Source organism: Engraulis encrasicolus, chromosome 24 (genome assembly GCF_034702125.1).
Source record: "Engraulis encrasicolus isolate BLACKSEA-1 chromosome 24, IST_EnEncr_1.0, whole genome shotgun sequence".
Taxonomy (NCBI): Eukaryota; Metazoa; Chordata; class Actinopteri; order Clupeiformes; family Engraulidae; genus Engraulis; species Engraulis encrasicolus.
This window is the reverse complement of record NC_085880.1, coordinates 40,249,201-40,277,141: the sequence shown is the minus strand read 5'-3', so window position 1 is coordinate 40,277,141 and position 27,941 is coordinate 40,249,201. Positions and strand designations below refer to the sequence as shown.

Sequence of the window (27,941 nt, the reverse complement as noted above, 5' to 3'; positions counted from 1 at the left end):
TACAGTAAGTCAAACAATGGACCACAGAGTGTACATAGGAAAATGATTTATTGCAGGGCTCTATGAAAATATGGAAAGCACTTTTTTTTGGATCAGACATTTACTTCCTACTTAACTTTTCAAAGGAGCTTTACAATAAAAAAATGTTTGACAAGGTAGACATGATGGCAACAGTTTTTTTTCTAGTTAAAAAATTGTTACAATTCATTGACTGTTTTGCGTCCAAGAGATGCAGGGCTGGCCTGGTGGAGAAATAGGGCCCGGGTCCCCCCTCACAATTAGCGGCACAGAACTGTCTCACCGGTGGGCTTGCACCCTCGCGGGCCCCTATTATCAGAAACGTTAAAAATAATGATAAAATGTAAAAAAAACCCTGAAAACTGAAAACGGGCCCACGAGGGTGCAGGGCCCACTGGAAATTGCCCGGTATGCCAAATGGCCAGTCCAGCCCTGGGGAGATGTGCCAGTTCCTCATCTGCTCAGGGATTCTTTCAATTTTTCATACATGACCTGGTCCTGCAACGACATAAAACAACACAGTCAGGGAAGCGGACAAAGGGGACAGTTGTCCTGGGCCCAGAATTGCGTTCTCATTACATTGGATACATTGAATGGGGGGCCTTTTCAGATGACTTTGTCCTGGGCCCGGCCAAAGCTGTCAGCGGCCCTGCACACAGTTAAGATCTGCCCTGAAGCTGTGGGCTGGGCTGACAATATCGTCTGCCTAAGCATTAACGTCAACAATCCGCTTGGTAAAAAAGATAAGGAAAATGTTTTCATAAAGTGACAAGAGCTGACACCAGGCCCACTGCTACACTGCATGAGTAGCACATTGTCAGGATATCTCTTCTCGCTCTGGTCAAGGTTGCCAGATGTGACTACTACTGTGATTAATATCCAGCCCAAGAAAATGCTCAAACCTGGAAGCACTAAATCCTGCCCAATTCAAACCAAATTCAGTTGATTTCTGTGGCCATTAATCTGCAAAAAAATACAAAACCAACACCCTTTTGTTACCCGCATACGGCTATGCTCAGCAGCCCAGTTGGACGGGGAACTGCCCAATCTGGCAACACAGCCAGTTGGTTGGGCTGCAGCACTCCTTCAGGCTAATGTTGCTGTAAACATTGATCTAATAGCAGTGCACCAGCAAGGATGTGTACTCTGCAAATAATACAAGGCACCGGGGCAGCCTGGCTGGCTCAGACATGCACACATTTGCTTTCGGTTGAGAGGCTAGTCATACTCAGGGCTGGCTAAATTGGTCTAGAGTAGAAGTCATAAACCTTTACACAACCAATATCCAAGGCACAATTAGACGATCTACACACCAGCTTGTACAAGTGGCTAAATGACACGTACAGGGCTCTAAACTAACACCAGCCAACAGGCCAAATGCTGGTGAAATTTCAGTTTGGCTGGTAGAAAAGACCAATTTACTAGCCACTTTGAGCTATTAGTGAGTGTGTGTTTGGCTAGTAAGATTAGCATCTACTAGCCATTTTGGCTGGTGATGGAAAAAAGCTAATTTAGAGCCCTGGACACGCATCATCATTAGTGGAAGTCCTCTACTCCTTTTAAAAAGTGAAGATTAAAAAAAAAAAAGAAATGTTTGCCCTTTACTACACCCCAGGTTTTTTGATTCCCCTCCAGGCAGAAATCCCCCCCCCCCCCCCCTCATTTGATTTGATGCCTAACTTGCAAGGCAGCGTGGGAAATCACCAGCGATCCCTGAGGCCAGTGCCCTGTAACTCGAACCCCGTGCTGGTTAGGACAGGTAGGACAGGTTCACCGGGAAGCTGATATCCATCGCCGCCGCTAAACACTGTGCGTGTGTTTGTGTGTGCGTATGTGTTTTATGTGTGTTGGAATGGGTTAGCGTGGCTGCGTGTGTGTGTGTGTGTGTGTAGGAATGTGTTTGCGTGGCACGCGGGGATCTGCACGAGTGGCACTCTCCAATTAGGACCTCTACTGCACTGGGGCATATGCTTGAAACCTGTTAGTGTGACGTACTTGGCTTGGGCATAGTGGCCGGCATTTCACAGCAGATACAGTGCACATTCTTAGAGTACAGAGCACAGGGGACGACGTCACGTTTTTCTCTTGGCATGCCAGATTACTGGCCTACCTGAAATATGCCACTAAGACATAATGTCTTGCTATCGGGTCTCAACACCTGGGACTAATCTGATCTACACTCTGGAGGAATGAACAAGAGCATGTCACTAAAACACGCTCGTTATGATCTGCATTAAAGGAATGTCATTTTAATCGCATTACAGTGCTCGCTATCCTATCACCCCAAGAGGAGAGGAGCGGCCTATGGTGGTTTGATGTAATATTTCAAACCATGATAAGTGTGTGTTAACAATGGGCCATTAATGTTTGCACAATGTCTAATGTCTAACACAGTGGTTCCCAAACTTTTCCAGCATCCCCCCCAATGCCCCCCCCGTCCCCATTAACTGACAAAGGTGTAACTGAAACATTTAGTAAGTCTTCTAGATCAATGGAGACCAGTAATTCAAACTGTAAAAAAATTGGGTGATGAATTAATTCAAATTTTTGATAAAAAAAAAAAAAACGATTCTGTTCGCTTCACTGAAATGCGGTAGTGGTAGTGCTTCCACATTCGAGTCGCACAACATGATCTAGCCACAATGTTTTGCCTCACAACACTTCCCGTTTGTGGTACAAATGACACCCACCTTTTTCGACACGGATGGACGCACTTTTTTAAAAGCGTCTTCAAAGTTCTGCCGACTGACACGGATGTCTTCGACAGGGCGAGAGGAAAAGCAGTGACCTCCTACTCCTGCGCCAAACAAAAACAATATCAGTATATTAGTATGAGTAGTGCGTCTACACACCAACTGTGCTAACTGCTAATCTATGCAACACCATAAACAAAACATACACAAAATAATTAGTAATTAAAGCATAACATGTACAGAAACAAGTTTCTATTCTTTGTGGTGAAGCTTTACTCCCTCTCTATGCATGGTATTAAACTAGTGTAGTGCTTCTACATTATAATAACGTTTAACTTAATTAATTTCAACACAAAATAAAATGTAGCCCAATGAATGTTTTAAAGCACACCATTAGCACATAAAAGGTACACAGAAACATGTATGGATAGATTATTGCTGTCATTAGGCTGTTGTGACCACATCTTCACTTGTGACTACCATTCACTTGTGACCATATCTTTTTCATGATGGGGTTGGGTGGAGGGCGTGGGGCATTGGCGGGCTTATGATGTGGTCAGGGGGGCGTTGGTGGATTAATGATGTGGTCAGGGGGGGCGGGGGCGTTTGTTAAAAAAAGGTTGAGCACCACTGCAGAAGGCGGGGGCAGGGCTGTACCTGTGTGGCTGGCGGTCGAGCGGGAATACAGGTGGGCTCTCAGGGCATTCACAGACGCCTCTCTCACCAGAGCAGACAGGTCAGCCCCCCTGCACAAGACACACACACACAAACACACACAGACAGACAGACAGACAGACAGACAGACAGACAGACAGACAGACAGACAGACAGACAGACAGACAGACAGACAGACAGACAGACAGACAGACAGACAGACAGACAGACAGAGAGACACACAAACACCCTCAGTGAACTCAGGAGGGCAATCCACAATATAAAAAACGTATGTGCTGGCAGGAAGTGAATGTTAAAGAAACATTGAGGGTGAATTCCAATATGCAGACTCCCGTCCCCGGTCTGTGTTTCCCTGACGCCCGCCTCCATGGAGAAAACAAAAAAGTGTCCCCGCTGTTGGCCCATCCACAACTTATGGGGAACTCTTCTTCATTCACCATCCCGTTTGCAAATGAGAAAATTGCATTAGAATTGATTTTTTGCGAGATATTGAAATACACTTCTGTCGTCGGTGACGTCATCACGAGGCCACAAGGGGCCAAGTGAGCAATGGAGGATGGGAGTCTGCATATTGGAATCCACCCTGAGATGAGTAACTTCTGCCATTATGTGATCTGGATTGATTTCAGGATTAGTGATAAAATACATTACAATATAATACAATACAACATGTATTCATATAGCGCAGTATCTATGAAGTAACTATGAAGATGACTCAAAGCCCTTTGTGATGGATAATGCTACTTGTCATGATGCGGTTGCTTACGTGAAGCAGTCACAGCGCTGGTCGTGCGCTACCTCCTCAAGGTTTACGTCTGCCTCCAGCCGCGGCTTGGTGCCGCTCTGAGAAGAAAATGTCCCCCAAATTAGCGCTTTCCATTTCACTCTCACAGCACTACAATATTTAACGCTCAACTGACCATTAGCATTTAACATAGCACAACATTAGCATAACATACTTCAATGTGGAAATCAAAATGATATACAGAAAACATTTCAAATTGTTCTCTGAAAAACAAAACAAGCAAAAAAGCAATCATAAAGAGTTTCATCAGGGGAATGCGGGAGCATGACGAGAGACGGAGGTTAGTGGTTTGCTGATTGCAGCTAGCGACAGTTACCTTGGTGATGGTGATTAGGTTTGTGTGCATTACCTTGGTGATGGTGATGAGGATGGCGTGGCGGTCCTTGGGGGGAGGAAGGCCCACGTACAGGGTTTTATCCAGCCGACCCGGCCTCAGCACAGCAGGGTCTATTATATCTGAAACCGGAGAACACCATTATAATAATAATAACGATAACTGTAATAATTATAATAATAAGCTCTGCTCATAGAATGTATAATATCATATACAATAGCGGTGTGGATTGCCACGGCCCTCACGATCCGATTCGATCACGAACTCGGGAGGTAGGGATCCGATTCGATTCGATCCGATTCAATTCTACAATGCATTGCAATGCATTACATTTCTACTGAAAGCAAAACAAATGTTTCATCAGTCATGATGAGGCAATACAAGTAGTCAGATACTGAGCAACTTGGCTATTGGCTGTTTTCTGAATCAGTCTGTATCAGTCTTTCAATGCTTTGAAGTACTTTTATTTAATTTAACATTCATTTGCTCTCGAAATATCCACGGAAGTAATTGAAACTTAAAAAAATTGCTGCATCGATCCTGGAACTTGCCGCATCGATCCTGGATCGTCCATGCCCCGCATTGGATTGGATCGCCGAATCGATCATTGTTGACACCACTACAATCTATGGCTTGGCTTTATCGATAGTTGGACAGATGATCAGCTCGCTTTTTCATTCATGACTTAGCTTAATGTTTTATTTTTTTAAGTCTCCAAGATCGTTAATGTACAACAATATTTGATGCTAAGCCTCAAAGTCAATGAATTTCTGTTTAGTATAAATATTCAAGATGCTACGGTATAGAGGTTCATACAAAAAAGCAGAATTAGTAAATCTGCATACAGCCAAACAGTTAACCGCAACAATCTTACAATTTTATCATGATACTGAAATGTAGACGAAATTGCATGTACGTTTGAAATGTTTGTAGCTTTAAGCGGTATGCTAGATCCATCCTTCTTAAGCTAGATTTATGCTTCGCACGCATAGAATCTGCGTCCTTCCGTTTTCTGTCTATGCGAGTCCACGCCCCCCTCTCAGAGGCTCTGCGCCCGTCGTCGAGCGCCTCGAAAAAATTCTAACTATCCGTCGGACGGACGCGGAGTACGCAGACAAAAAGGCACTATGATTGGTCGTCTCGCTACTTCCTTGTTCTGTTCTTGTGGCAGCGCAATGCCAGTAGTTTGCGAGAGCAGAGCTGTATTCTGTTCAAAACTATATTAATGCCTTGCGTGTAAATGTGTGTAAATACACGAAGCTACAAGCTAAGTAACAAACAATGCAACAGTTGAACACTCGTGGCACAATGCCTGCGGTTTTACTACCGTTCCTCCACCGAATGTAAACACACATCGGCAGAATCAACTGTCTTTACATGCTTGCAATTTCTGCTCGTGAAAACAGACTGGGTATGTCAAATAATGATACCAGTGCATTGCCTTTGCAATTTGTGTGAAAATGCCTAACTAACCGGGATAGAAAGTAACATTGCTTAATAATGACCGCAGTGCTTACAATGTAGTGAAAGTAGCCTAATCGCGCAATTTCAAATGTGGCTGGCAAGGAGACCTCGGTCCTCGCAGAACTCGCAGATGCATGAATACAATGTTGGTTCGTGGCCACTCCCACGCGAGTTTTGACGAGCGCAGTTGCAGAAGTCTAATCTGACCTTAAAGGTTCCTTTTGACATAAAAGGGATTACAAGTGTATTTTTCTGGCATAAAGGGTAAAGGTGGCTAACCTGGTCGGTTGGTTGCAGCCATGATGAAGACTTGCCGGCGGGTCTCCAGACCGTCCATCTCCGTCAGGAGCTGGTTCACCACACGCACACTAGCCCCAGACTAAAGAGACACACACACACACACACACACACACACACACACACACACACACACACACACACACACACACACACACGAGCTGATGGTTGAGGGTGAAAGCTTCATTGTGTGTGTGTGTGTGTGTGTGTGTGTGTGTGTGTGTGTGTGTGTGTGTGTGTGTGTGTGTGTGTTCAAATATTTTTCTGACAATTTTAACTGCCAGTGGCTACAAAATAAAATATAGCTGCAAGCAGCAATGCGGGGCCAAGCAGTAAACTTGCCAAAGTTGCCATGGCAACAGAAGGACCTGCAGCGCCCCCTTTGGACCAAATCTCGCCAATGTTGGGGTGCATTCCTTGGAGGGGAAAATGGGGAGAGAGACGGGGAGGGTAGGCAAAGGACCTGGGCTGGGAATCAAACCCGGGTCAGCCGCATGATAGACGAGTGCCCTACCGGTTGGCCATGGCAGGGCCTGTGCTGCCCTTGATTTCTATTGAGTAACACATTTCCATTCCCTCTGAAATTAGTCTATAAAATATCAGCAAGTCATTTCTATACTTGAGAGGCTTGCTTTTTGGACAGCAATTATAATCCTCTGTGATCATTCTATTTAGTAAAATTGTTTATATGACATACAATATTATGGAAAAGAATCGGGAGCCTACTGAAAATAGATATGTCCTTGAAATCCTAAACATAAGAATCCTATAGGCTGCAATGTAATGTTGACCAGCCTTTTAAGAGACTGGTCTGAGGAATTGGTATATGTAGAAGTAAGTGTGTGCGTGTGTGTGTGTGTGTGTGTGTGTGTGTGTGTGTGTGTGTGTGTGTGTGTGACAGAAAAAGACGGAGGAACCGAGAGAACAACAATGGTCTCTCTCTCTCTCTCTCTCTCTCCCTCCTTTCCTCTCCCTCTCCCCCCTCCCTCTCCCTCTCCCTCTGTCTGTGTGTGTGGGGTGGGGGTGGGGGGGTATGTGCAGGGGCTGGGGCAGTGGGGCTTTGGTTGACACTAGAGCAATAGCAGACTACGCACACACCTAAGCTCTCGTCTCTTGTGTGTCCAGAGACCCCCTGCCGAGAATGGTGTCAGTGAACGTGCGCAGGTGCCGTTGGCAGAGGGGACAGAGAGATGAGAAAAATCCCTCCATTCTTTCCACAATTTTGAATGGCTGCTGAGAGCTGATAGTTTTTTCAATCGTTACGAAAATCCATACCTGGGTGCAGCATAGTGTGAAGATGACAGGTGTAGCAATATTTTGAAAATTGGGAGTACGGTTCAAAAGCTACAGGCAAAAATGTAACTAAAATTTTGACCTGCTGGTGGCGCTACAGAGTTTGAGCTGGGGATTTGATTTTTTTTGTGGTAGGTCATGGGATGGACTACTATGTGTGTACAAAATCCCTGCCCAATTCGACAAACGGTTGCTGAGATATGACCTCACTTCCTGTTCCGCCACGTTTACGACAATTTTGATTGGATCTCACGGCTAAACGATAAAAGATATCCAATATTCCTGAAGACCCCATGTGTAGCTCAGTACAGAGATACTATATACCGAATTTCGGGTGAATTGGTCAAAAATTGCCGAAAAAATTGCATTTTTATTGAATTTTACAAAATCCAAAATGGCGGGAAAACTATCCTGGCGGAAAATGACGTCATAGGGTGCGTTGGATTCGTCTTGGCCCAAGGATTCCAGGGATACCAAGTTTATGAAAATCGGCCCAGCGGTTCAAAAGTTACAAGCAGAAATGTACCTGCAACTTTGACCTGTTGGTGGCGCTAGAGCGTTGGGGCTGGGGACCTATAAATTGCTGTGGGTAATGCTGAGCCGGGCCCGAATGTGTGTGCCGATTTACAGCATTTTCCTACGTACGGTTCTATGGGCTGCCATAGACTTGCAGAGGGAGAGGAATGGTGACTAGAGAATAATAAATATAGCTGCAAGCAGCAATGCGGGGCCAAGCAGTAAACTTGCCAGAGCCGCCACGGCAACAGAAGGAACTGTAGCGCCCCCTTTGGTCCAAATCTCGCCAATGTTGGTGTGCATTCCTTGGACGAGAGTGTGATCACGTAAACCAAGTTTAGTTTGAATCCGTTGAAGAGCTGTCGAGATATGAGCTCACTTCCTGTTACCTGTTGGTGGCGCTAGAGAGCTTGGGGTCTGGATTTTTTTGTGGGAGGTCATGGGATGGACTAGAATGTGTGCAAAAAATCCTAACAGAAATTGACTAACGGTTGCTGAGATATGACCTCACTTCCTGTTTTGCCACCTTTATGACAATTTTGATTGGCTGTCACCGGCAAACAACAAGAGGTGTTCAAAATTCTTTCCTCTCCCTCTCTCTCCCTCTCTCCCTCCCTCCCTTCTTCCCTCTCTGTCCCTCTCCCTCTCCCTCTACCTCTCCCTCTCCCTCTCCCCCCTCCCTCTCCCTCTGTCTGTCTGTGTGTGTGTGAGGAGGGGGTGGGGGGTGGGGTGCAGGGGCTGGGGCAGTGGGGCTTGACCCCCTGCCGAGAATGGTGTCAGTGAACGTGCGCAAGGGGAGCAGAGGAGACAGAGAGATGAGAAAAAATCCCTCCATTCTTTCCACAATTTTGAATGGCTGCTGTGAGCTGATATATTTTCAATCGTTACGAAAATCCATACGTGGGTGCAACATGGTGTGAGGATGACCTGTGTACCAATATTTTGAAAATTGGGAGTACAGTTCAAAAGCTACAGGCAAAAATGTAGCTAAAATTTTGACCTGCTGGTGGCGCTACAGAGTTTGAGCTGGGGATATGATGTTTGTTGTGGTAGGTCCTGGGATGGGCTACTATGTGTGTACAAAAACCCAGCCTAGTTTGACAAACGGTTGCTGAGATATGACCTCACTTCCTGTTTCGCCACTTTTACGACAATTTTGATTGGCTGTCACGGCTAAACGATAAAAGATATCCAATATTCCTTGAGACCCCATGTGTAGCTCAGTCCCGAGATACTATATACTGAGTTTCGGGTGAATTGGTCGAAAATTGTGGGAGTAGTAGCATTTTTATTGAATTTCACAAAATTCAAAATGGCGGAAAAACTATCCTGGCGGAAAATGACGTCATAGGGTGCGTTGGATTTGTCTTGGCCCAAGGATTCCAGTGATACCAAGTTTATGAAAATTGGCCCAGCGGTTCAAAAGTTACAAGCAGAAATGTACCTGCAACTTTGACCTGCTGGTGGCGCTAGAGCGTTGGGGCTGGGGACCTATAAATTGCTGTGAGTGATGCTGAAACTGGCCTGAATATGTGTGCCGATTCTCATCATTTTCCTACGCACGGTTCTATAGGCTGCCATAGACTTCCAGAGGAGAGGAAAGATGTTTAATAATAAGAATACCAGCTAATACATTAGGGGCCTTCGCCAGCTTCGCTGCTTGGCCCCTAATAATGAAGAAAACCTACTAACTCTATAGGGGCCTTCGCCAGCTTCGCTGCTTGGCCCCTAATTCACGACTACAGCATGTTCTCCTTCAGTGACACGCTGGAAACTGTAGCTTTCCAACCTGCTTGAAGGCGTGTGACATTTCAGGTTGATCTGATGATGTGTAAGACTGCACAGGTACAGTAGGAGAAGTGAGATAAACGCTGTGCCTTTTGTGCAGCACTGAGCCCGTTTATATGCACATCAATAAACAGTACTTTATGAACAGGCTTTTAAAGTAACCGGTTTATTGAAGTGCTCACACAGTAAACGGTTTATGAGAAATCTGATTCGCACAGGTAGGTTTTTGGCTAATAAACTGATTTCTCAAGAGATGTATACACCTTAAACAGGTTACTATCGGGTTATTGACATTCTAAAATAGTAAGTAGCCAATTGCAAACTTTGTATTCCTGGTTAGTGTCACACACTTGCAACTGACAGACTGCATGTAAACGACAAGAAACAATTTACCCCAATAACCAGTTTATTCTAATAACTTGATTATTGTGGTAATGTAAACGGGCTCACTGTGTGTGTGTGTGTGTGTGTGTGTGTGTGTGTGTGTGTGTGTGTGTGTGTGTGTGTGTGTGTGTGTGTGTGTGTGTGTGTGTGATAGGGGTTCTGAAAGTGTGTCTGTAAGGGGAGACCCCCCTGGAGTTCGTACCTCGTGCCCTGAGCGGCGGGGACAAAGGGCGTCTATCTCATCAAAGAAGATGACGCAGGGGGCGGAGTTACGACCCCTCTGGAACACCTGCCGCACGGCCCGCTCACTCTCACCAACATACTGTCACACACACACACACACGTCCACACGTCCACACGTACACACGCACACACACACACACACACACACACACACACACACACACACACACACACACACACACACACACACACACACACACACACACACACACACACACACACACGTACACACACATTGATAGTGAGTGAGTGATTGTTAACAAAATTTCTTGTCTTTATAAAGTCAGTGCCTAGGCTGCTGAATGAATATTGACCATTATCTATTGTAAACACATGGAAGAACTGTTCTTCATCTACACATACGATCTCATGACCCACTCTCTCTCTCTCTCTCTCTCTCTCTCTCTCTCTCTCTCTCTCTCTCTCTCAACATGCTCTCTCTCTCTCTCTCAACATGCTCTCTCTCTCTCTCTCTCTCTCTCTCTCTCTCAACCTGCTCTCTCTCTCTGTCAACATGCTCTCTCTCTCTCTCTCAACCTGCTCTCTCTCTCTCTCTCTCTCTCAACCTGCCCCCTCTCTCTCTCTCTCTCTCTCTCTCTCTCTCGACCTGCTCTCTCTCTCCCAACCTGCTCTCTCTCTCTCCCAACCTGCTCTCTCTCTCTCTCTCTCTCAACCTGCTCTCTCTCGCTCTCAACCTGCTCTCTCTCTCTCTCAACCTGCTCTCTCCCTCCCTCTCTCTCTCTCTCTCTCTCTCTCTCTCTCTCTCTCTCTCTCTCTCTCTCTCGCTATATCTCTCTCTCTCTCTCTCTCTCTCTCTCTCTCTCTCTCTCTCTCTCACACACACACACACACACACAGACACAGACGCATGCATGTAATCACGCACGCATGCAAGCACCCGACCAACTGAGAACAAGGGATGAGGGAAGTGACCTGCATCTCTGGAGAAGTGCTCACACACATGTGCACGCGCACGCGCACACAAACACACACGCACAAACACACACAAACACATGGATGAGAGACGTGGCTTGCATCTCATGTCTAAAGAGGCGCATCTTGATAACACATGATGGTGTTGCGTTACGGGAGAAGTAAGTGCCCTTGGCTTGCGTAAGTAAAGTCTTCACACCTCAAGGTGTTGCTGGATCCCTGATCCTCACCTCTCTAGTAACCGAGCTCTAATACACTAAATAATGAACCAACATGCCCTGGGCTCTTTTCCACGGACATTATGTTGTGCCCCAATTTTTGGTACACTGTTTGAAATTGGCTAATTTATTCTAACAATCAATTTTTTATTTTTTTTTACATTTTCGGAAACTATGGCGGCCAAATTTAAACTATGGCGGGCCGCCATAGTTTCCTCAATGTGTGGGAAACACTGTTTTATGCTGACGTACTGTACAACATGTCTATCAACTGGAGAGGAGTAAATACATTTTTACAACACAGCTCCGCGACCCACCCAGCCCAGGACCCCTCCACGACCCACTTTTGGGTCCCTCCCGACCCACCAGTTAACCCACCTAAGGCACCTGCAAAAAAGGGTGCTGAATGCCTGAGCCCTTTTTAAGAACAGCTGCCCTCAGCCTATAAAAACCTAAATATCACAGCTTCTGAAACACATAAAAATATGCATTAAGTTGAATTTAAACGCTAAAACCCTCATCTTTCATTAGAATGTGTTCATTCATCTCACACAAACAGAGATTTTTAATAAAGTTGTCTCAAATCTGCCTGAATGTTGCATAATGCAGCTCCAGGCGCCAGGGCCCATGTTGCACAACGCAACATCAGGCATCAATGGGTTAAGAAACACTGCACTAAATAATGAACCAACATGCCCTGGGCTCCATTACTGAACTCCCCCGGGATACATATATATATATATACCTATCTGGTTCTCCCTGCTCAACATCCGATACGGTTGCTAATGGAGAGATGGAGGGATGCAGCGACTGCATACACAGTGCAGAACCACTTGCCTGATTGTCATCGACTTTCAAATCTCCTACCGAGACGTTGGTCTGACCAAGAAGATAACGAATAATGCTTCCCAAACGGCCTGGTTAACCTGCCTCCCTCAGTTTGCTACTGGTCGAGGCCAGAAAAGGCTGTGCCTTAAGTCCCAATAGAACGACTCCGCTTAAACCACGTCACTGCCTTGAACACGCTTCTACCCAGGGCCGTTGGAGCTGCTCAAAGTTGATTGCTTCCTGACAAAGTGGGTGGAGTTCCCGATTTCTCCGGAGCTGAGAAGCGATATTTGTATTGCTCCTGACTTGATTAGAAGCAACGCCGTAGGTGTTGCATCACTAGAAGGGTGTGGCCTGACTACAGTGCCACTGTAGTGGAGGGCCAATGGACATGGGGACAAGACAGACTCGCACCATCTAGTGCAGTGTTTCTCAACGGGAGCCCTACAGCCCCCCACCGGGCATTAGGGATCTCTAGTGGCTCGTTGAGAAGGAGACAGCTGAGAGAGGCGGTGCTCATTTGCCTTTGGGGGGCATTAGTCTATTTTATTTTTTAATACTAAAGGGGGAGTTGACAGGCTTATGATGAGGTCAAGGGGGGGTTTTGTTGAAAAAATGTTGGAGAACCATTGCTCTATCTCTATCTAAGTTATGTATGCTGAATAAGCAAAGGGAAAATTATTTAGGTAATAGGCGGTGAGAATAAGTTAAAATCTGAGGCTGCCGTCATAAAATTAAAATCTGAGATCAACATATTAGTTCATTGTTCTACTTTTTGGTCTGGCAACGAACAACTCTCAAGGACGTTGCCTTATAGAATTTCCATTCAGGTGCTAAGGAACCTGCACAGTGGCACCGTGAGTGTGTTTGGATAAGATTACCGTTAACATCAGGGGTCATGTAAAGTTTGGGCTTGAAAAAACACAACCTCACCCATGTCTGGGTTACCATGGAAATACTGTAGGAGTAGTAATCAGTTAAGACTATGTCAACAGTAGGGTCTAGTTGGATGAGAGAGAGAGAGAGAGAGAGAGAGAGAGAGAGAGAGAGAGAGAGAGAGAGAGAGAGAGAGAGAGAGAGAGAGAGAGAGAGAGAGAGAGAGAGTGCGAGAGAGAGAACTAAGACATGAGAATCACTCCTCACTCACCATGTTCAGCAGCTCGGGACCCTTGACAGAGATGAAATTGAGTCCGGACTCATTGGCCACCGCCTGATGCAATAGAGAGACACAGAGAGCTGTGATTACCTGAGGTGTTTCTTGTACTTCAGACATGTAAAAGTTTCATCTTTTACCTGATATGTTTCGACGGTATAGCTTCTGTCTTCATTAGAGGGTGCCCCTCTGATGAAGATGGAAGCTATTCCAATGTCGAGGACCAAAATGTTGTATATTAAAGAAGTCAGTAAGCAGGAGTTTTTTCAAATTGAGGTACACAAGGTTAGCATTCTGCACAGCAGAAATGTGCACTGGCTTAGTCAGTTAGTCGGTCAGTCACTTTAGCTACGTCAATGCACGAGCTGTCTGACTGTTTAAGGGCGCGATCACACAGAACGCGGATTTTACAGTAGGAGGCGGGTGTATTCTATTGTTTGTCAATGAAAATGAGCGGATTACGCGTCTGATATCAGCGCAAGGCGGGTTGCGGATTCTCCGCCTCTCTGCGCCGGGCGGATCGAGTTGAAAAAAGTTCAACTCAAGGCGGAAAACCCGCGGCGGATTTCCAGATGTTCGATAGGAGACCGTTATCAACATTCATATCAGATTCCCTATCCAACGTTAGGAGAGCAAGGAAAGAGCTAGTCTTCTATTCATTTTACATAGATGAATGGACAAAGCATTTTGTGTATGTTTTCACATCATTTAATGACACAACACCATCGATTAGGCTACGTTGCGAGTGACAGTTGTCGTTACGTTGCCTAGTCACCGCATTCGAATAGGCAGTGGATCCGCGCTTGGTGTGGTCACTTCTGATTAATCAGATGGATGCGCATCGCGGATTGTAGGCAGAAACCCGCGTCCGGTGTGATCGCGCCCTAACTGTGGAACAAGACGTGCTTGCCATCAGGACAAACAGACAGAAAAACAAAAAACAACCCATCCCCCGACCCTTCCCATTAAAACACAAGTCAGGCCATACAATGCCGTTTTAGTAGTAGAACACATCAGGGTGGTGTAACAACAGCTAATACCACTATTGTTTGGATTATTTTGTTGTTTTTAGTGGATCATCTAAGAAAGGGGTTCCCAACCTTTTCCAACTTGGGGCCCACTCGAAATTGTCACAAATGTTCGGGGCCCACCTCTGACCCGATTACGAATAAAACTCACATAAATCAGCAGCAACACACACCAAAATGCGATTATAATTTTTAGATCATTATTTCAAGGCCCACTTGGTATAATGGGCCCCGGCCCATAGGTTGAAAATCACTGATCTAAGAAGCCTACTCAATGCAGTACATCAATTACCAATTACTGATTCATTTATGGGCATTAGATGCTGTTGTACTACCTGACTCCTGTCAGGAGGAATTGAAAAGAGTGAGTTAACATCAGGATACTGTACCTTTGCCAACAGGGTCTTTCCACAGCCTGGTGGACCCGCCAGCAGCACTCCAGCCGGGGCACTAAGACCCAGAGCTCGGAACTGCTCCGGGTTGCGCACAGGAGCCTGTGGAGACACACACACACACACACACACACACACACACACACACACACACACACACACACACACACACACACACACACACACACACACACACACACACACACACACACACACACACACACACACACACACACACACACAAACACACAAACACACAAACACACTTACTTGCACCGCACAGCTTGCCCTTGCTTCAACCCTGCTGGGACAAAGCTAGCATTCATACTGACAACCATGTAGTGACGACCAGCGGGCCGGCCAATCAGAGAGGGAGCCGGTATTCGATGACTAGAGAGGGGCGGGACTTTCCAAACCATTCAGTGACATAAGACTTCTACACAGGGCCTAGATCAGTGGTTCTCAACCTTTAAAAAAAAAAAATCAAAAACAAAAATAGCCCCTGGACCTCACTATAAGCCTCCTCAATGCCCCCCCTGACCCCATCATAAGCCTGCCACCGCCTCTCTTAGTGCTAAAAAATAAACCAGACTAATGCACCTCAATTGCAACTGAGAGCCAGGGCTGAGAAACACTAGCCTGGATGAAGAGATAACTGCTGTGCTGTGCTGGGTCAGAACATAATAGCCGCCATGTTTAACTCCTATCAGGTTCAACACCTGTTCTACTTGATTCATCACCATAAAGCAACTTGAAGCTTTTTCATCTGCACAGCACATGATACATTGGCTGAACTTTTTGAAGACTCCCAAGGGAGGCGTTACCCTTTCTAGACATGTTTTAAAACAATCCACTCACGAGGAGGGCCATGACATGGCTCAATTGGCTGGGCACTCGACTGCTACACCGGCAACCCGAGTTCGATTCCGGCCCGAGGTTATTTGCAGACCCCTCCCCGTCTCTCTCTTTCCACTAATTTCCTGTCTCTCTACAACTGTCCTGTTCTTATAAAAGGCATACAAAAGCCCCAAAAAATACTTAAAGAAACAACAAACAAAAAAACAATCCCACTCACGAGGATGGCCATAGTCAGCTCCTCTCGGATGTCCTGCAGTGCGCCCACGTCGTCCCAGGTGACGTCCGGCACGGTGGCGAAGCCCTCTCTCTTGGCCGAGGGCTGCACGCTGGCCAGCGAGGACTGGAAGTCGGACATGAGGATGCACAGGTCCCGCAGCTGCTCCTCCGATACAGACTCGCTGCTCTTCAGCAGCCACAGCAGCTGCTGCAGCTCCCCCTGCTGGGAGACACGCAGAATCACAATCAGTGACATCAATACGCAGAATCACAATCACTTACATACAAATTTAGAAACATCACTAATATTCAAATTTGGAAAGATACACAGGTAGAACACAACATAGAGGACAAGTGCACATCCCCAATCATAAAAATGGTATCATGGTATTATGCTGCCGACTGTCAAGCATTGTGTACAAAATAAATAATGAAAAAAAAGGCTCTATCGTTCAACTCGGCGGTATAATAAGAACATGGCTAAGTGATAAACCAAGCTTAGTTCACCTACTGTAAGTGGTAAACTTGCTAATAGACATAGCTGCAGGCATCATATAGTGAAGAAAATGAGGACTCCACGCTCACCTATTACATGATTTACCGTACCTCTACCTCAAGTTTACCTTAACCTGGTTTACCACTGGACCAGCTTCTTAGTATACCCCACTGTTGACATCATGACATAATGCTGCCTATTGATTGTCAAGCATTGTGTGATTTTTTTAAAAAATGAGGCTCTCTCGTTCACCTGTTCACATACAGCTGTGCTGGTGTCTGTTGACGTCTGGGTCTCCATTGGCTGGCATTGGCTGACCTCATCCGGGTCTTCCACAGCGCTGCTGCTGATTGGTCCCTCACCCTCCAGGTCTCCAGCCTGCTGCTGATCATCAGCTGAGTCTGTGGCTGGCACGGCGGGGTCGTCTGCCCCTTCAGTGGCTGTTGCTGTTGCTATGGCGGCCGTTACTATGGCATTTGCCGTGGCGGAGGCCGCCAGGCTTGTTTCCTGGTGCTCCAGCAGGACACGGTTGACGGCGCTCATGGCGGCCTCTCGACACAGGGCCATCAGGTCGGCACCCACGTAGCCCGGCGTCAGACGCGCCAGCTGCTGGTAGTTGAAGTCCTCCGGCAGCCGCAGCTTACGACACAACGTCTTCAGGATCCTGGGGGTGGAAAAAGGCAAATGTCTTGTCTTGTTGGATCCTTTTTTTTTTTTTAAAAATGCTCATCGAATGAAGTCTTGCAATACATTCGATTAGAATAACAGCAAACAGCAGTACTTCATCAGATTCACCCACCACATTCCAGAGACACCTGCGACAACAATGCTCTTTGGACTTTCTTTGGACTTGTTGCAATGAAAAATAAAAGAAATTTCATTCAATACCCATCAGATTCCAAGTCCTGCAAACAAAAGACTGCTGTCTTGGACTGACCTGAGGCGCGCGGCCTCGTCTGGGATGCCCAAGCAGATCTCTCTGTCGAACCGGCCCGCGCGCCGCAGGGCGGGGTCTAAGGAGTCCGGACGATTTGTGGCTCCAATGACTAGCACCTGCGCAGGAGTGCTCAGAGAATTGAGGTCTGCGGAGAGAGCGAGAGACGGGCAGAGGTACATGGAGAGAACGGAGTGAGAAAAGATGGGGGAGAAGAGGGACTGTTTAAGAACTTGGCGACGGATATGCAGATATTTTTAAAATCTGATCTTTTTTTTAACCAGTTTACATATTTTGAGCATGTGGAGAAAAAAATCCCACTTGTCTAAAGGGGTGTTTTTAAATCCCCACTTTTTAACTCCAGTTTAAAGAATATTTGCTTAAGGCAGCTGATCTCACTAGCCAAACACACACGCTCACCAATGGGTCAAAGTGGCTAGTAAGTTGGTGTTTTCCACCAGCCAAACTGACATATTACCAGCATTTGGGCGGTCGGCTGGTGTTAATTTGGAGCCCTGGAAACGGTTACGAAAATATCCATATAAACATGGTCTAATAGTCCCTGATTTCTAATCACGCAATTCCGTTTTATCGCACACAAACGCTGCTCACCATCCATGCAGGTGAGCAGCTGGGCCACGATCCTCCTCTCCATATCTTTAGAGGCCACCTCCCTCTTCGGAGTGATGGCGTCGATCTCATCGATGAACAAGATGCACGGGGCACTCTTCTGCAAACACGAAAACACAGTTTCCTTCATCAGAGACATAGGAGAAATTATTTAAATAACAAGCACTGAAATAATGCTACTTGATCCTGGATCCTGTAGATACTGGATATCTGAAGATAATAGTTCAGCGGATGGGACACACAAAAGGGCCTTATCGTGCACTTTTGAGTAAAAGCATGAAAATTGGTACACATATCCTTCTTGATATGCTGATTAATGTTAGCGTTGGAGGCGTCGCTAAAAATGCATCGTTTTCAAGATGGCCGCCAAATTCAATATGGCCGACCCATATTAATGAATCTACCTGACACTTGGTATTAAAAGCATGAAAATCGCTACACATATCCTTCTTGATATGCTGATTAATATTAGCATTGGAGTTGTAGCGAAAAATGCATTGTTTTCAAGATGGCCGCCAAATCCAGTATGGCCGACCCATATTAAGTTCATGTACCTATTATAGAGTGGTAGAACACAAGAGGTGGTGCAAACTCTTGCACCTATTCTAAAGTTATCACATTACAGAAAATAATCTATTGTGGTGGTGGCAGACACAGTTTGGGCAAAACCATAACATATGCATCACTTCATTTGATAACATGCCAATAATGTTTAATCCTTTTCAATGGTATTTTTTGAGTGTTAATTATATGCAATGCCAAAATATTTTTGTAGAAAAATATGTTTTTTCTTATAAATACTATCTAAGTTGGCCATTTTGAAAATGTGTTTTTCCCCACAATGCCTCAATTTCTAATATTAATGAGCACATCAAGAAGTAAATGTGCACCAGTTTCCATGGTTTTACTAAAAGTGCCTGAAGGATTTATTAAAATGCGTTTGCCATATTTGATTTGGCAGCCATCTTGAAATGTAATTTTTTTTGCAAAGTATCGAGTTCTTTTATCAATCAAAATATAAAAAAGTAACTGTGCACAAATTTCCATGCCTTTACTACAAACAGTCAGGTAGCTTCATTAATATGGGTTGGCCATAATGGATGTGGCGGCCATCTTGAAAATACAGCATTTTTAGCAATGCCTCCAATGGTAATATTTATCAGCATATCAAGAATGATATGTGTACCAATTTTCATGCTTTTAATACCAAGTGTCAAGAAGATTCATTAATATGGGTGGGCCATATTGGATTTGGCGGCCATCTTGAAAATGCTAAATTTTTTGCAACGCCTCCAATGCTAATATTAATCAGCATATCAAGAATGATATATGTACCAATTTTCATGCTTTTAATACCAAGTGTCAGGTAGATTCATTAAGTGTTAAAGCCTTACACTTTGAAGATTGTTGACTTTGTTTGCATTATAGGTTTTGTACAGATGGACAGATATGTATGAAATGTTCTCTGCTAATACTCTTCAATCGGTACACTGATTGCATTCTTGAGGCCTCAAATAGGTAATACGGCAGTAGCGTTATGTACAAATCCAAGACTTTTGAGGGGCTTGTGGGATGTACAGCACCTCTAGCGCTTAGTGATAACTGCATAGGCCTTGTACAAATTCCAAAAGGGCCAGGATTTCAAGATTGCTAGACAGAAAGTTAACTTGATTTGTTAATTCATGGACATTGTTATGATTGCTTACTTCAAAGACACTAATAGTTGATGACTACTTCTAGCTGCACAAGGTTTTCAAACAAACTGCAATCCTGCACCCAATGCAAGTTGTATGGTAAGCTTATATCTTGCCTGGTTAACACAAGTTGATCTCACAAGTGATATAATCTGGTGGTTATGCAATTTCTCATAGTAAAGCTGTGATTTACGATTGCCCATGGCAGTTTATAGGTCGTTAAGAATGTGGTATTTGGCATATGTGTAGCCCATATCCAATTGTATCTATTCAAACAAACTGCAGCCATCGCCTTTGCACCCCTACTCTTTCTCCTGATTGCACCCCAAGATCTGTTACCCTCACTGAGGGATGGAATCCATGCTACATTTCAGATCAGAACAATTGTGCAAAGTAGTATGGGATTTCACAGGCTATGGTAGGCCTATATACTATGGCCAATATCAATCAAACTGCCAATAATGCCTTATTAAAATATTTACATAAACTTTGAATAAATGTTGAATGGCACAATTGGAGTATAATGGCCATCGAAAAGTCAACTCAGTGTATGTAAAATATAACTTGAGTGAAAAGTTTATGTGTACAGTATTAAGATTCCTTTCTAGACCATGATAATGATGTGAAGATTTTGGTGTGTGTGTGTGTGTGTGTGTGTGTGTGTGTGTGTGTGTGTGTGTGTGTGTGTGTGTGTGTGTGTGTGTGTGTGTGTGTGTGTGTGTGTGTGTCTGTGTCTCGCGTGACAACCGGTGCCGTACGGCAGTCTGCACACTGTGCACAGCTGGTGTGTGAATGTGTATGTATGCGTGTATGTCTTTTTTCAAAGCGCTTTGAGTGAACTTCATAGTTGTGATACTGTGCTACATAAATACATATTGCAATGTATTGTATTGTAATATGGGTCAGTCATATTTGATTTTTGTTCATGGCCCCTAATATGAATAAGCATCTAATGTAAAGCTATGTGTACCAATTGTCATGCTTTTACCACAAATTACCAGGTAGTTAATATGGGCTGGCCATATTTGATTTGGCGGCCATCTTGAAAACAGTATTTTTTTTCCCCGCGACGCCTCCAATGCTAATATTAATCAGCATATCAAGGAGATGTGTACCGTGATTTTGTGATACTGTGATTTTCATGCTTTGCACCAAGTGTCAGATAGATTCATTAATATGGGTTGGTCATATTGGATTTGGCGGCCATCTTGAAAACGATGACTTTTTTGTGACTCCTCCAATGCTAATGTTAATCAGCATATCAAGAAGGATATGTGGACCGATTTTCATGCTTTTACTACCAAGTCTTAGGTAGATTCATTAATATGGGTCGGTCTTATTGGATTTGGCGGCCATCTTGAAAACGATGAATTTTGCGCAACGCCTCCAACGCTAAACTTAATCAGCATATCAAGAAGGATATGTGTACCGATTTTCATGCCTTTACTACCAAGTGTTAGGTAGATAGGTAGATTCATAAATATGAATTGGCCATATTGGATTTGGCGGCCATCTTGAAAATTAATACATTTTTCATGACGCCTCCAATGCTAATGTTAATCAGCATATCAAGAAGGATATGTGTACCGATTTTCATGCTTTTACTACAAAGTGTCAGGTAGATTCATTAATATGGGTCGGCCATATTGGATTTGGCGGCCATCTTGAAAACGCAGAATTTTTCGCGACGCCTCCAACGCTAATATTAATCAGCATACCAAGAAGGATATGTGTACCGATTTTCATGCTTTTACTCAAAAGTGCACGATCAAATCACCCATCCGCTGGACTATAAGTATGAAGTAAACAATACATAAACAAACTTGAAACCATCCTTTTATTGAACAGAAATTCTTAGTTGCCACTAATAATATCTATTAGATAAGCTTTCTATTTAATAGACAAGCTTTCTGTCAGAGACCTTCCTCAGTTTGTGCCCTGAGGAGGGTCTCTGACCAAAAACTTGGCTATTAAAAAATTAACAAAAGGACTTAAGAGTGCAGACATTTTCCTTTCTTGTTTCAGAGTTTTTGTTAATATTTGGCACATTCTAATTTTGAGCGCGGTGTAATCGCTTTAAATGCAAATTTGTTCTCATTTAAATAAAAAAAAGAAAATCAAAAAGAAATCTTGGACAGGAGTAGGTGTGTCTCTCTGAAATATCTGAAAATCTGAATGCATTTGGCCATTATTCACTCAATTTCACTCAACTCTAATTTACCAAACATTTGCTTTCAAAGCGAACCATGGATTGGGTTCAACATGAACAGCGCTCTCTCACCACAGCTAATTCAAACAGCTCCCGCAGCTTCTGCTCCGACTCCCCCGAGACGCCCGACACCAGCTCAGGAGCAGACACCTTCAGCATGGGCAACTCCGTCTCCTGGGCAACGGACATGAAGAGACTAGAGATTAGAGAGGCAGGGACGGGAGCAGTTCAGGATATGAGCGAACGCGAAATTGCCCCATCCCACGCCTTCATTATTTCCATCACATAGGACGCAAAGTGATTAAATCAGCACATGCATTACACTGGACAGGTGGTTGAATTTGATTTGGTGTGTGTGTCTATGCATGGCAGTATGAGTATATGCATATAAAGCATGAGAGAGAGAGAGAGAGAGAGAGAGAGAGAGAGAGAGAGAGAGAGAGAGAGAGAGAGAGAGAGAGAGAGAGAGAGAGAGAGGAAGAGTGACTGAGTGAGGGAGTGAGAGAGAGAGAGAGAGAGAGAGAGAGAGAGAGAGAGAGAGAGAGGAAGAGTGACTGAGTGAGGGAGTGAGAGTGAGAGAGAGAGAGTGAGTGAGGCTTGGAGAGCCTGGTGTCACGTTGCTCTTTACCCCAGCCACAGCCTGTGCCAGCAGGGTCTTCCCGCAGCCTGGAGGTCCATGCAGGAGGAAGCCTCTTGGGGGCACCACCCCCAGCTGCTGGTACACCTCCGGGTGACGCATGTGGATCAGCAGCTTACACACTTCCTGTAATAACAGGTAATAACAGGAGCAAACAGCAAACAAATTCAATTCAGTGTTAGGCATTGATATGAACATGGATAATCAGAAATATGTCATTACATTTTTCTTTCTGAAAGTCAGATTTTACTGATGAGTTGTTATATGTAGGGATGTATAGAATCCAAGATTTGGTTTTGGATTTGGCCTTGTTGATGGGGGTTCGGTTTCGTCTTAACTCTTGAACCGACCGAACCGAATCCTACCGCATGTGTAAGTGTGATGTGATAATGTTGTCAATGTTTAAAAGAAGTTATTGCCTATGATTTTATATTGTAAACTAATAAAATACTCCTTCAGCATGAAGTACCGCAATTTCACTGTTAAAAAGAGAAAATACACTGTGCAATTCAAAGACTTAGGACATAACGTGTTCAAATGTTGATCCAGCCACAGTATTCTAAAACAATGTCTGATGCCATGATATGTTTCCCATTTTGCAAATCACTCAGCCAACTACAATAAAAACAATGGAGAAGTGCAGACATCAGAATGAAATTACCGTTAAAGTCTCCTCATTACCGCCCACATCCTCAAACTTCACAGTAGAATGCTGCAGCTCCAGGGCCTTGGTCTTTTCTGGAATGTGAGTTTAACAAAGAAAAAACACGCACATCCATCTCAAAAATGGGTGCTGGATTGGCATTTTTTTTTATTTTTTTTTAAATCAGCAACACCAAGCTCCCAGTTCTCTTATTTAGTGTGCAATGTTTCGGGCACATTGTCTGAGGAAGGGCATGCTGCCCAATATGTTACAAATTAAATAAGAAAAACAGACATTAGTTTCTGCTTTTCTGGAATGTACACATACCGTATAGACATAAAGACATTACTTTACCTCAGGAAATTGGGGAAAAACAGTCGGTTTCATCTACAACAGATGTTTTTGTTTTTGTTTCCTGAGTGAGCTTTTCCTGAGTGAGCTACCTTTTTTGGCCAATATCTGAGCCTCTATGTCCGCATCATCTCCTTGGGATCGTTCTTGCTTTCTTCTTTTTAATTTCTTTGATCCACCCTTTTTCTTCTTCTCCGCCTCCAGCATGGACACATCCGTTTGTTTCTGCAGTAACCAGACAAAAGAAGAGGAGAAAGGAAGTATAATCAATGCCACCATGGTGATGTGTATTTGGACCACAACTTCTTGATGACTGTTAGGATATAAAGGTGGCCCAAAAACATGGGACACATTTCAAGATGGAATTGATGGCCGTGGGCGATACCATGTCTCAGCAAGAAATACGCTTAATTTATCATTTTAATAATCCAACAAGTTATAAGCATTAACAAAAAATGCATCCTGTTTTTAAGGTTACAGTGTGTGTGTGTGTGTGTGTGTGTGTGTGTGTGTGTGTGTGTGTGTGTGTGTGTGTGTGTGTGTGTGTGTGTGCAAATGGAAAGCAGAAATCATACATACATTGGTGGATGGACTGCTAGGCTCCTCATCACACAAGTCGATAAGGATATTGTCTGCCTCTCTGCCTCCCTTCTTGTCAATAAACCAGCCTCCCCCAGACACCACAGTGCCTTGGCCTTGGCCTTGGGGTGTGGATGTGCCACTGGCGCCCCCTGGGGGCCGAGCAGGTGTGGATGTGCTGCTACTGGCGCCCCCTGTGGGTTGGTCTTTTGTCAGAGGACGAGCAGGGCTCTGTGGCTGGCTTTTGGAGGCTGCCGCGTTCTCCTCAGGGATTCCCTTGCGGTACAGCGACATTAGAGAGTTGTTCATGTGATTTGTGTGCTGTGGGGACAATTAAGTAACAATTGTCCATTAAAACAAAAGCTTGGTCATGCTGTTACACAGTCCTAAATTATACACACATACTGTATTTTTTTCCAAACTGGACTTTGACATTTCGCTTAAGCCATATCAGCCTAAGCAAAGAAAGTGGATCTAAGAAGAAGCGTCATTTTGTTTCTTTTCCGGTATCCACTTTATGTCGGGTGAACGCCCCCTTAGGAGACCTTCGGTTAGGAGACCTTCGGAGTCCTGAGGTTGAGAATAAATCAAGCCCCCTTAGCGCTGTAGATGGCGGTAGCGCGCGTCTTGAGCAAACACCTCAAAAAGAGAAGAAGAAGGAGGGGACAACGCCCCCTTAGGAGACCCAACTTGAGCCCACGCTTTTGCATTGAGTGGGCGTGGTTTGCGTTATCTTTCTCTTATCCAGTATTTTTGGCCTAAGGCACCTACAAAAAAACGTCTGCTGAATGCCTAAACCCTTTTTGGGAAAAGGTGCCCTCTCTTATTAAAACCTAAATATCTCAGTCTCTGAAGCACATAAAAACATGAAATAGGTTCACTTTCAAACCTAGGACTCTAGTTTTGCATTAGAATGTGTTCCTTCAGCTCTAACATACCCACATTTAAAATAAAAAGTAAAAAATCTCAAGAGTCTGAAATGCAGCGTATATGTTGCTCCAGGCATTCTACTCCACTCCAGCAACCATCTCACGTCAGTAAACTTCTAAACTTGTATCCAGTTTTAACAGTCCAAGTATGCCTGAATCTGATTACACTGAGCACATTAGATGATTACATGAACATTATTCATGTAAACCACTTGTCTCAGCGCAAAGTCAATTTGTCATTGCATCCTCGCTCATCTTTTATGCCTCTAGTCTGTGACAATGTATGAAAATCAATCACACAATACTTAACACTGTGTGAAAGTCCCTTTTCCCTAGCCTGGCTCTCGCGCAGACCCTTCGTGCTTTGTGCATCTTCGTTAAACTTCGTGACCATGAATATCCATCTGCGTGAGAACCAGGTTAGGTATGACCTGCCCATAATACGTCTGTTCATTCGTATTCATGGTCTGAAGGTTCTTTGACCTGATGCGATTAGAAGGGCGAGAGGATTGCACTTATTTCTGGTTTGAAACAATTGGACAGCCCAAACCCAATCTTTTGCTTATTGGCCGGCCGGATGCTAAAGTTGGCCACTGCAAACAGGAATAGTCCAAACCACTCATGAGCAATGAAAACTGAGCATTAGGAAAGAGCCCTGTACCTGGTGTTCAATGTCATCGTCACTATCAGTAGTGTCATCTGTCACTGTGCTGGCATCCCTGTGAGATAGAAGCCAGCCAAACATCTATTAAGCAGCAGGACATTGACAGAAGGAAATACAACAACAAATGGGGTCTTCAGAGCAGAATGAAATTGGGGTGAGAGTGACCTTGTTCAATAATCGTAGCCTACCAGTTTTAACATGGGGCTGTGAACCCACCTGGGAAACTTGCTTCCATTGTCATTGTGACAGCACTCAACAACCCTCATTGCACACAACAAAATGTATGTCTCACTTGTGCAAGGGGGCAGCCTCAGATGGTGATCCAAGGCAGCAGTGCGACCAGATGGTACCATGCTCAGGGGTACCTCAGTCAACAACACTGGTTAGATACTTCCCCTATCAACCTAGAGCAGTGTTTCCCAACCAGGGGTACGTGTACCACTAGGGGTACGCGAGCACACTTCAGGGGGTACTTGGAAAAATGTAATTGTAACAAATGTTTTGTACTTAGTTACATTGGGATAGAGAAAGCGATATAGAACTTGACTTGGGGGGTACTCATGGCACAACGAAAATGTTTAGGGGGTACACAAGACAAAAAAGGTTGGGAAACACTGACCTAGAGGGTCAGGAATCGAACTGGCAAGCGTCAGGCTACTTGCCTGACACCCTAAGCACTTACCGGTTCCCATGACTAGAATGCTTAGAAGTGAACAACTTGGAATGAGTCTTACCCTTCGTCATCTTTCAGTCTGGCCCGTTTTGCTAGATGTTTGTCCTCCAGAGATGTGTCGTCCGATTCTTTGATTATCACATCATAGACTAGGAAAGACATTTATGATCTTCTTCAGTCAGCATAAAAATGTATTATTTAGCCATTTTAGAAGTAATTCAATCTCTTGTTTTTCTGTAACTCACTTTTCTCCACTTGAATTCGGAAGGCTGTTCTATTCCTTCGTCCATAGTCAAATCTATGGAACGGTAGATGCAGAACAATAAAACATTGACTTGATATCGGTGGTAGATGGACACTCCCAACTGAGATCGCTCCCGGACGTGCAGTCCCAGGTGTTTCTATCACTCCCGGACGTGTAGTCCCACCCGATTATATTTCATCGATATCGGTGGTAGATGGACACTCCCAACTGAGATCGCTCCCGGACGAGCAGTCCCAGGTGTTTCTATCACTCCCGGACGTGTAGTCCCACCCGATTATATTTCACGTATTATCATACACTGTCAGATACAAGCAATTTAGGGTTAGGGTTAGGTTTTAGAGTTAGGGTTAGGGTTAAGGTTGAGGTTAGGGTTAGGGTTAGAAACAAAAAAGTAACATCAAAAAGATAACTGGCTCCGTTATATGGCGGTGGGACCGATAGTCTGGCTAGTGGGAGCGAGCCGACAGGGGAGCGTCCTGCGTTGGGAGCGTCAATCAGGGAATCTTTGATCCTTGATATCAGAATGACTTTGTTGATGGGGAGATTCAATGTTATTAAATCGCAGACACATAAGCTTTCCAGTGAGAATATGCTTACCTATACAATTTCTGAAGATCCGTAGCCAATGCACTAAGGTCCACGTATTCACTCTTCTTGGATTTCAAATACTACAGAAAATGCATGCACCAATTACATCCACCATAATGTGTGTAAACAAGGGGCAAATCGCATGTATGTGACATTTTATGTCGTGTTACCTGTTCAACTCTCAGTTTCAGCTTGAAGTCAATCCCCATGTTGGTGTTCTTTTGTCTAGAATCCCATGACGTTTTTTAATCCTTATGAGAAAAAATAAGTTTAGTGAAGTTCACTAATGTACTCCAGAGGTTGGCTAGTTGTTGGCTAGCTGAGCATCTCTTCTATCAACAGTGACCACCATGTTGGGGAATATGTAAACAAAGAGTAATCTTAGTAAACCGAAATAGTTTGTTTTCAAGATGCAGTGAAATCAGGTCGGTAATTTATAGAAAAAACAAGTGAATTGCCAGATAACTTATAACAACACGCTTCCTGACACATTTCCACTGGACCGCTTTCCAT

At 44.4% G+C, this 27,941-nt stretch overlaps 1 protein-coding gene across 4 annotated transcripts; it reads right to left on the bottom strand.

Annotated features, from left to right (window-relative positions):
* Window positions 1-31: 31 nt before the first annotated feature.
* Window positions 32-27,941, bottom strand: nvl (nuclear VCP like). Of its 4 annotated transcripts, none has more exons than XM_063192251.1 (23): window positions 27,599-27,941; window positions 27,438-27,508; window positions 26,821-26,873; window positions 26,637-26,724; window positions 25,900-25,957; window positions 24,310-24,630; window positions 23,823-23,955; window positions 23,398-23,474; window positions 22,728-22,862; window positions 22,172-22,273; window positions 18,179-18,296; window positions 17,570-17,714; window positions 16,885-17,296; window positions 16,138-16,359; window positions 15,060-15,164; window positions 13,637-13,699; window positions 10,470-10,589; window positions 6,269-6,368; window positions 4,541-4,647; window positions 4,153-4,229; window positions 3,369-3,457; window positions 2,709-2,815; window positions 32-516 (listed from the first exon to the last, which is right to left on the bottom strand). In XM_063192251.1, the coding sequence occupies exons 1-23, from the start codon at window positions 27,635-27,637 to the stop codon at window positions 472-474; spliced, it is 2,787 nt and encodes a 928-aa protein (XP_063048321.1). In that variant the 5' UTR covers window positions 27,638-27,941; the 3' UTR covers window positions 32-471. The 4 variants fall into 4 exon arrangements, with proteins under 4 accessions (XP_063048321.1, XP_063048322.1, XP_063048323.1 ...); XM_063192252.1 differs by having other exon boundaries at window positions 16,138-16,356; XM_063192253.1 differs by having other exon boundaries at window positions 16,897-17,296.

Excerpts from the sequence above, each read along its gene's own strand:
- nvl (XM_063192251.1), bottom strand. The coding sequence starts at position 27,637 with ATGGGGATTGACTTCAAGCTGAAACTGAGAGTTGAACAG. Across the intron at positions 23,956-24,309 it reads CTAGCAGTCCATCCACCAAT|AAACAAACGGATGTGTCCAT; the intron begins GTATGTATGATT and ends TGGTTACTGCAG. Across the intron at positions 23,475-23,822 it reads TCAGATATTGGCCAAAAAAG|AAAAGACCAAGGCCCTGGAG; the intron begins GTAGCTCACTCA and ends CTCACATTCCAG.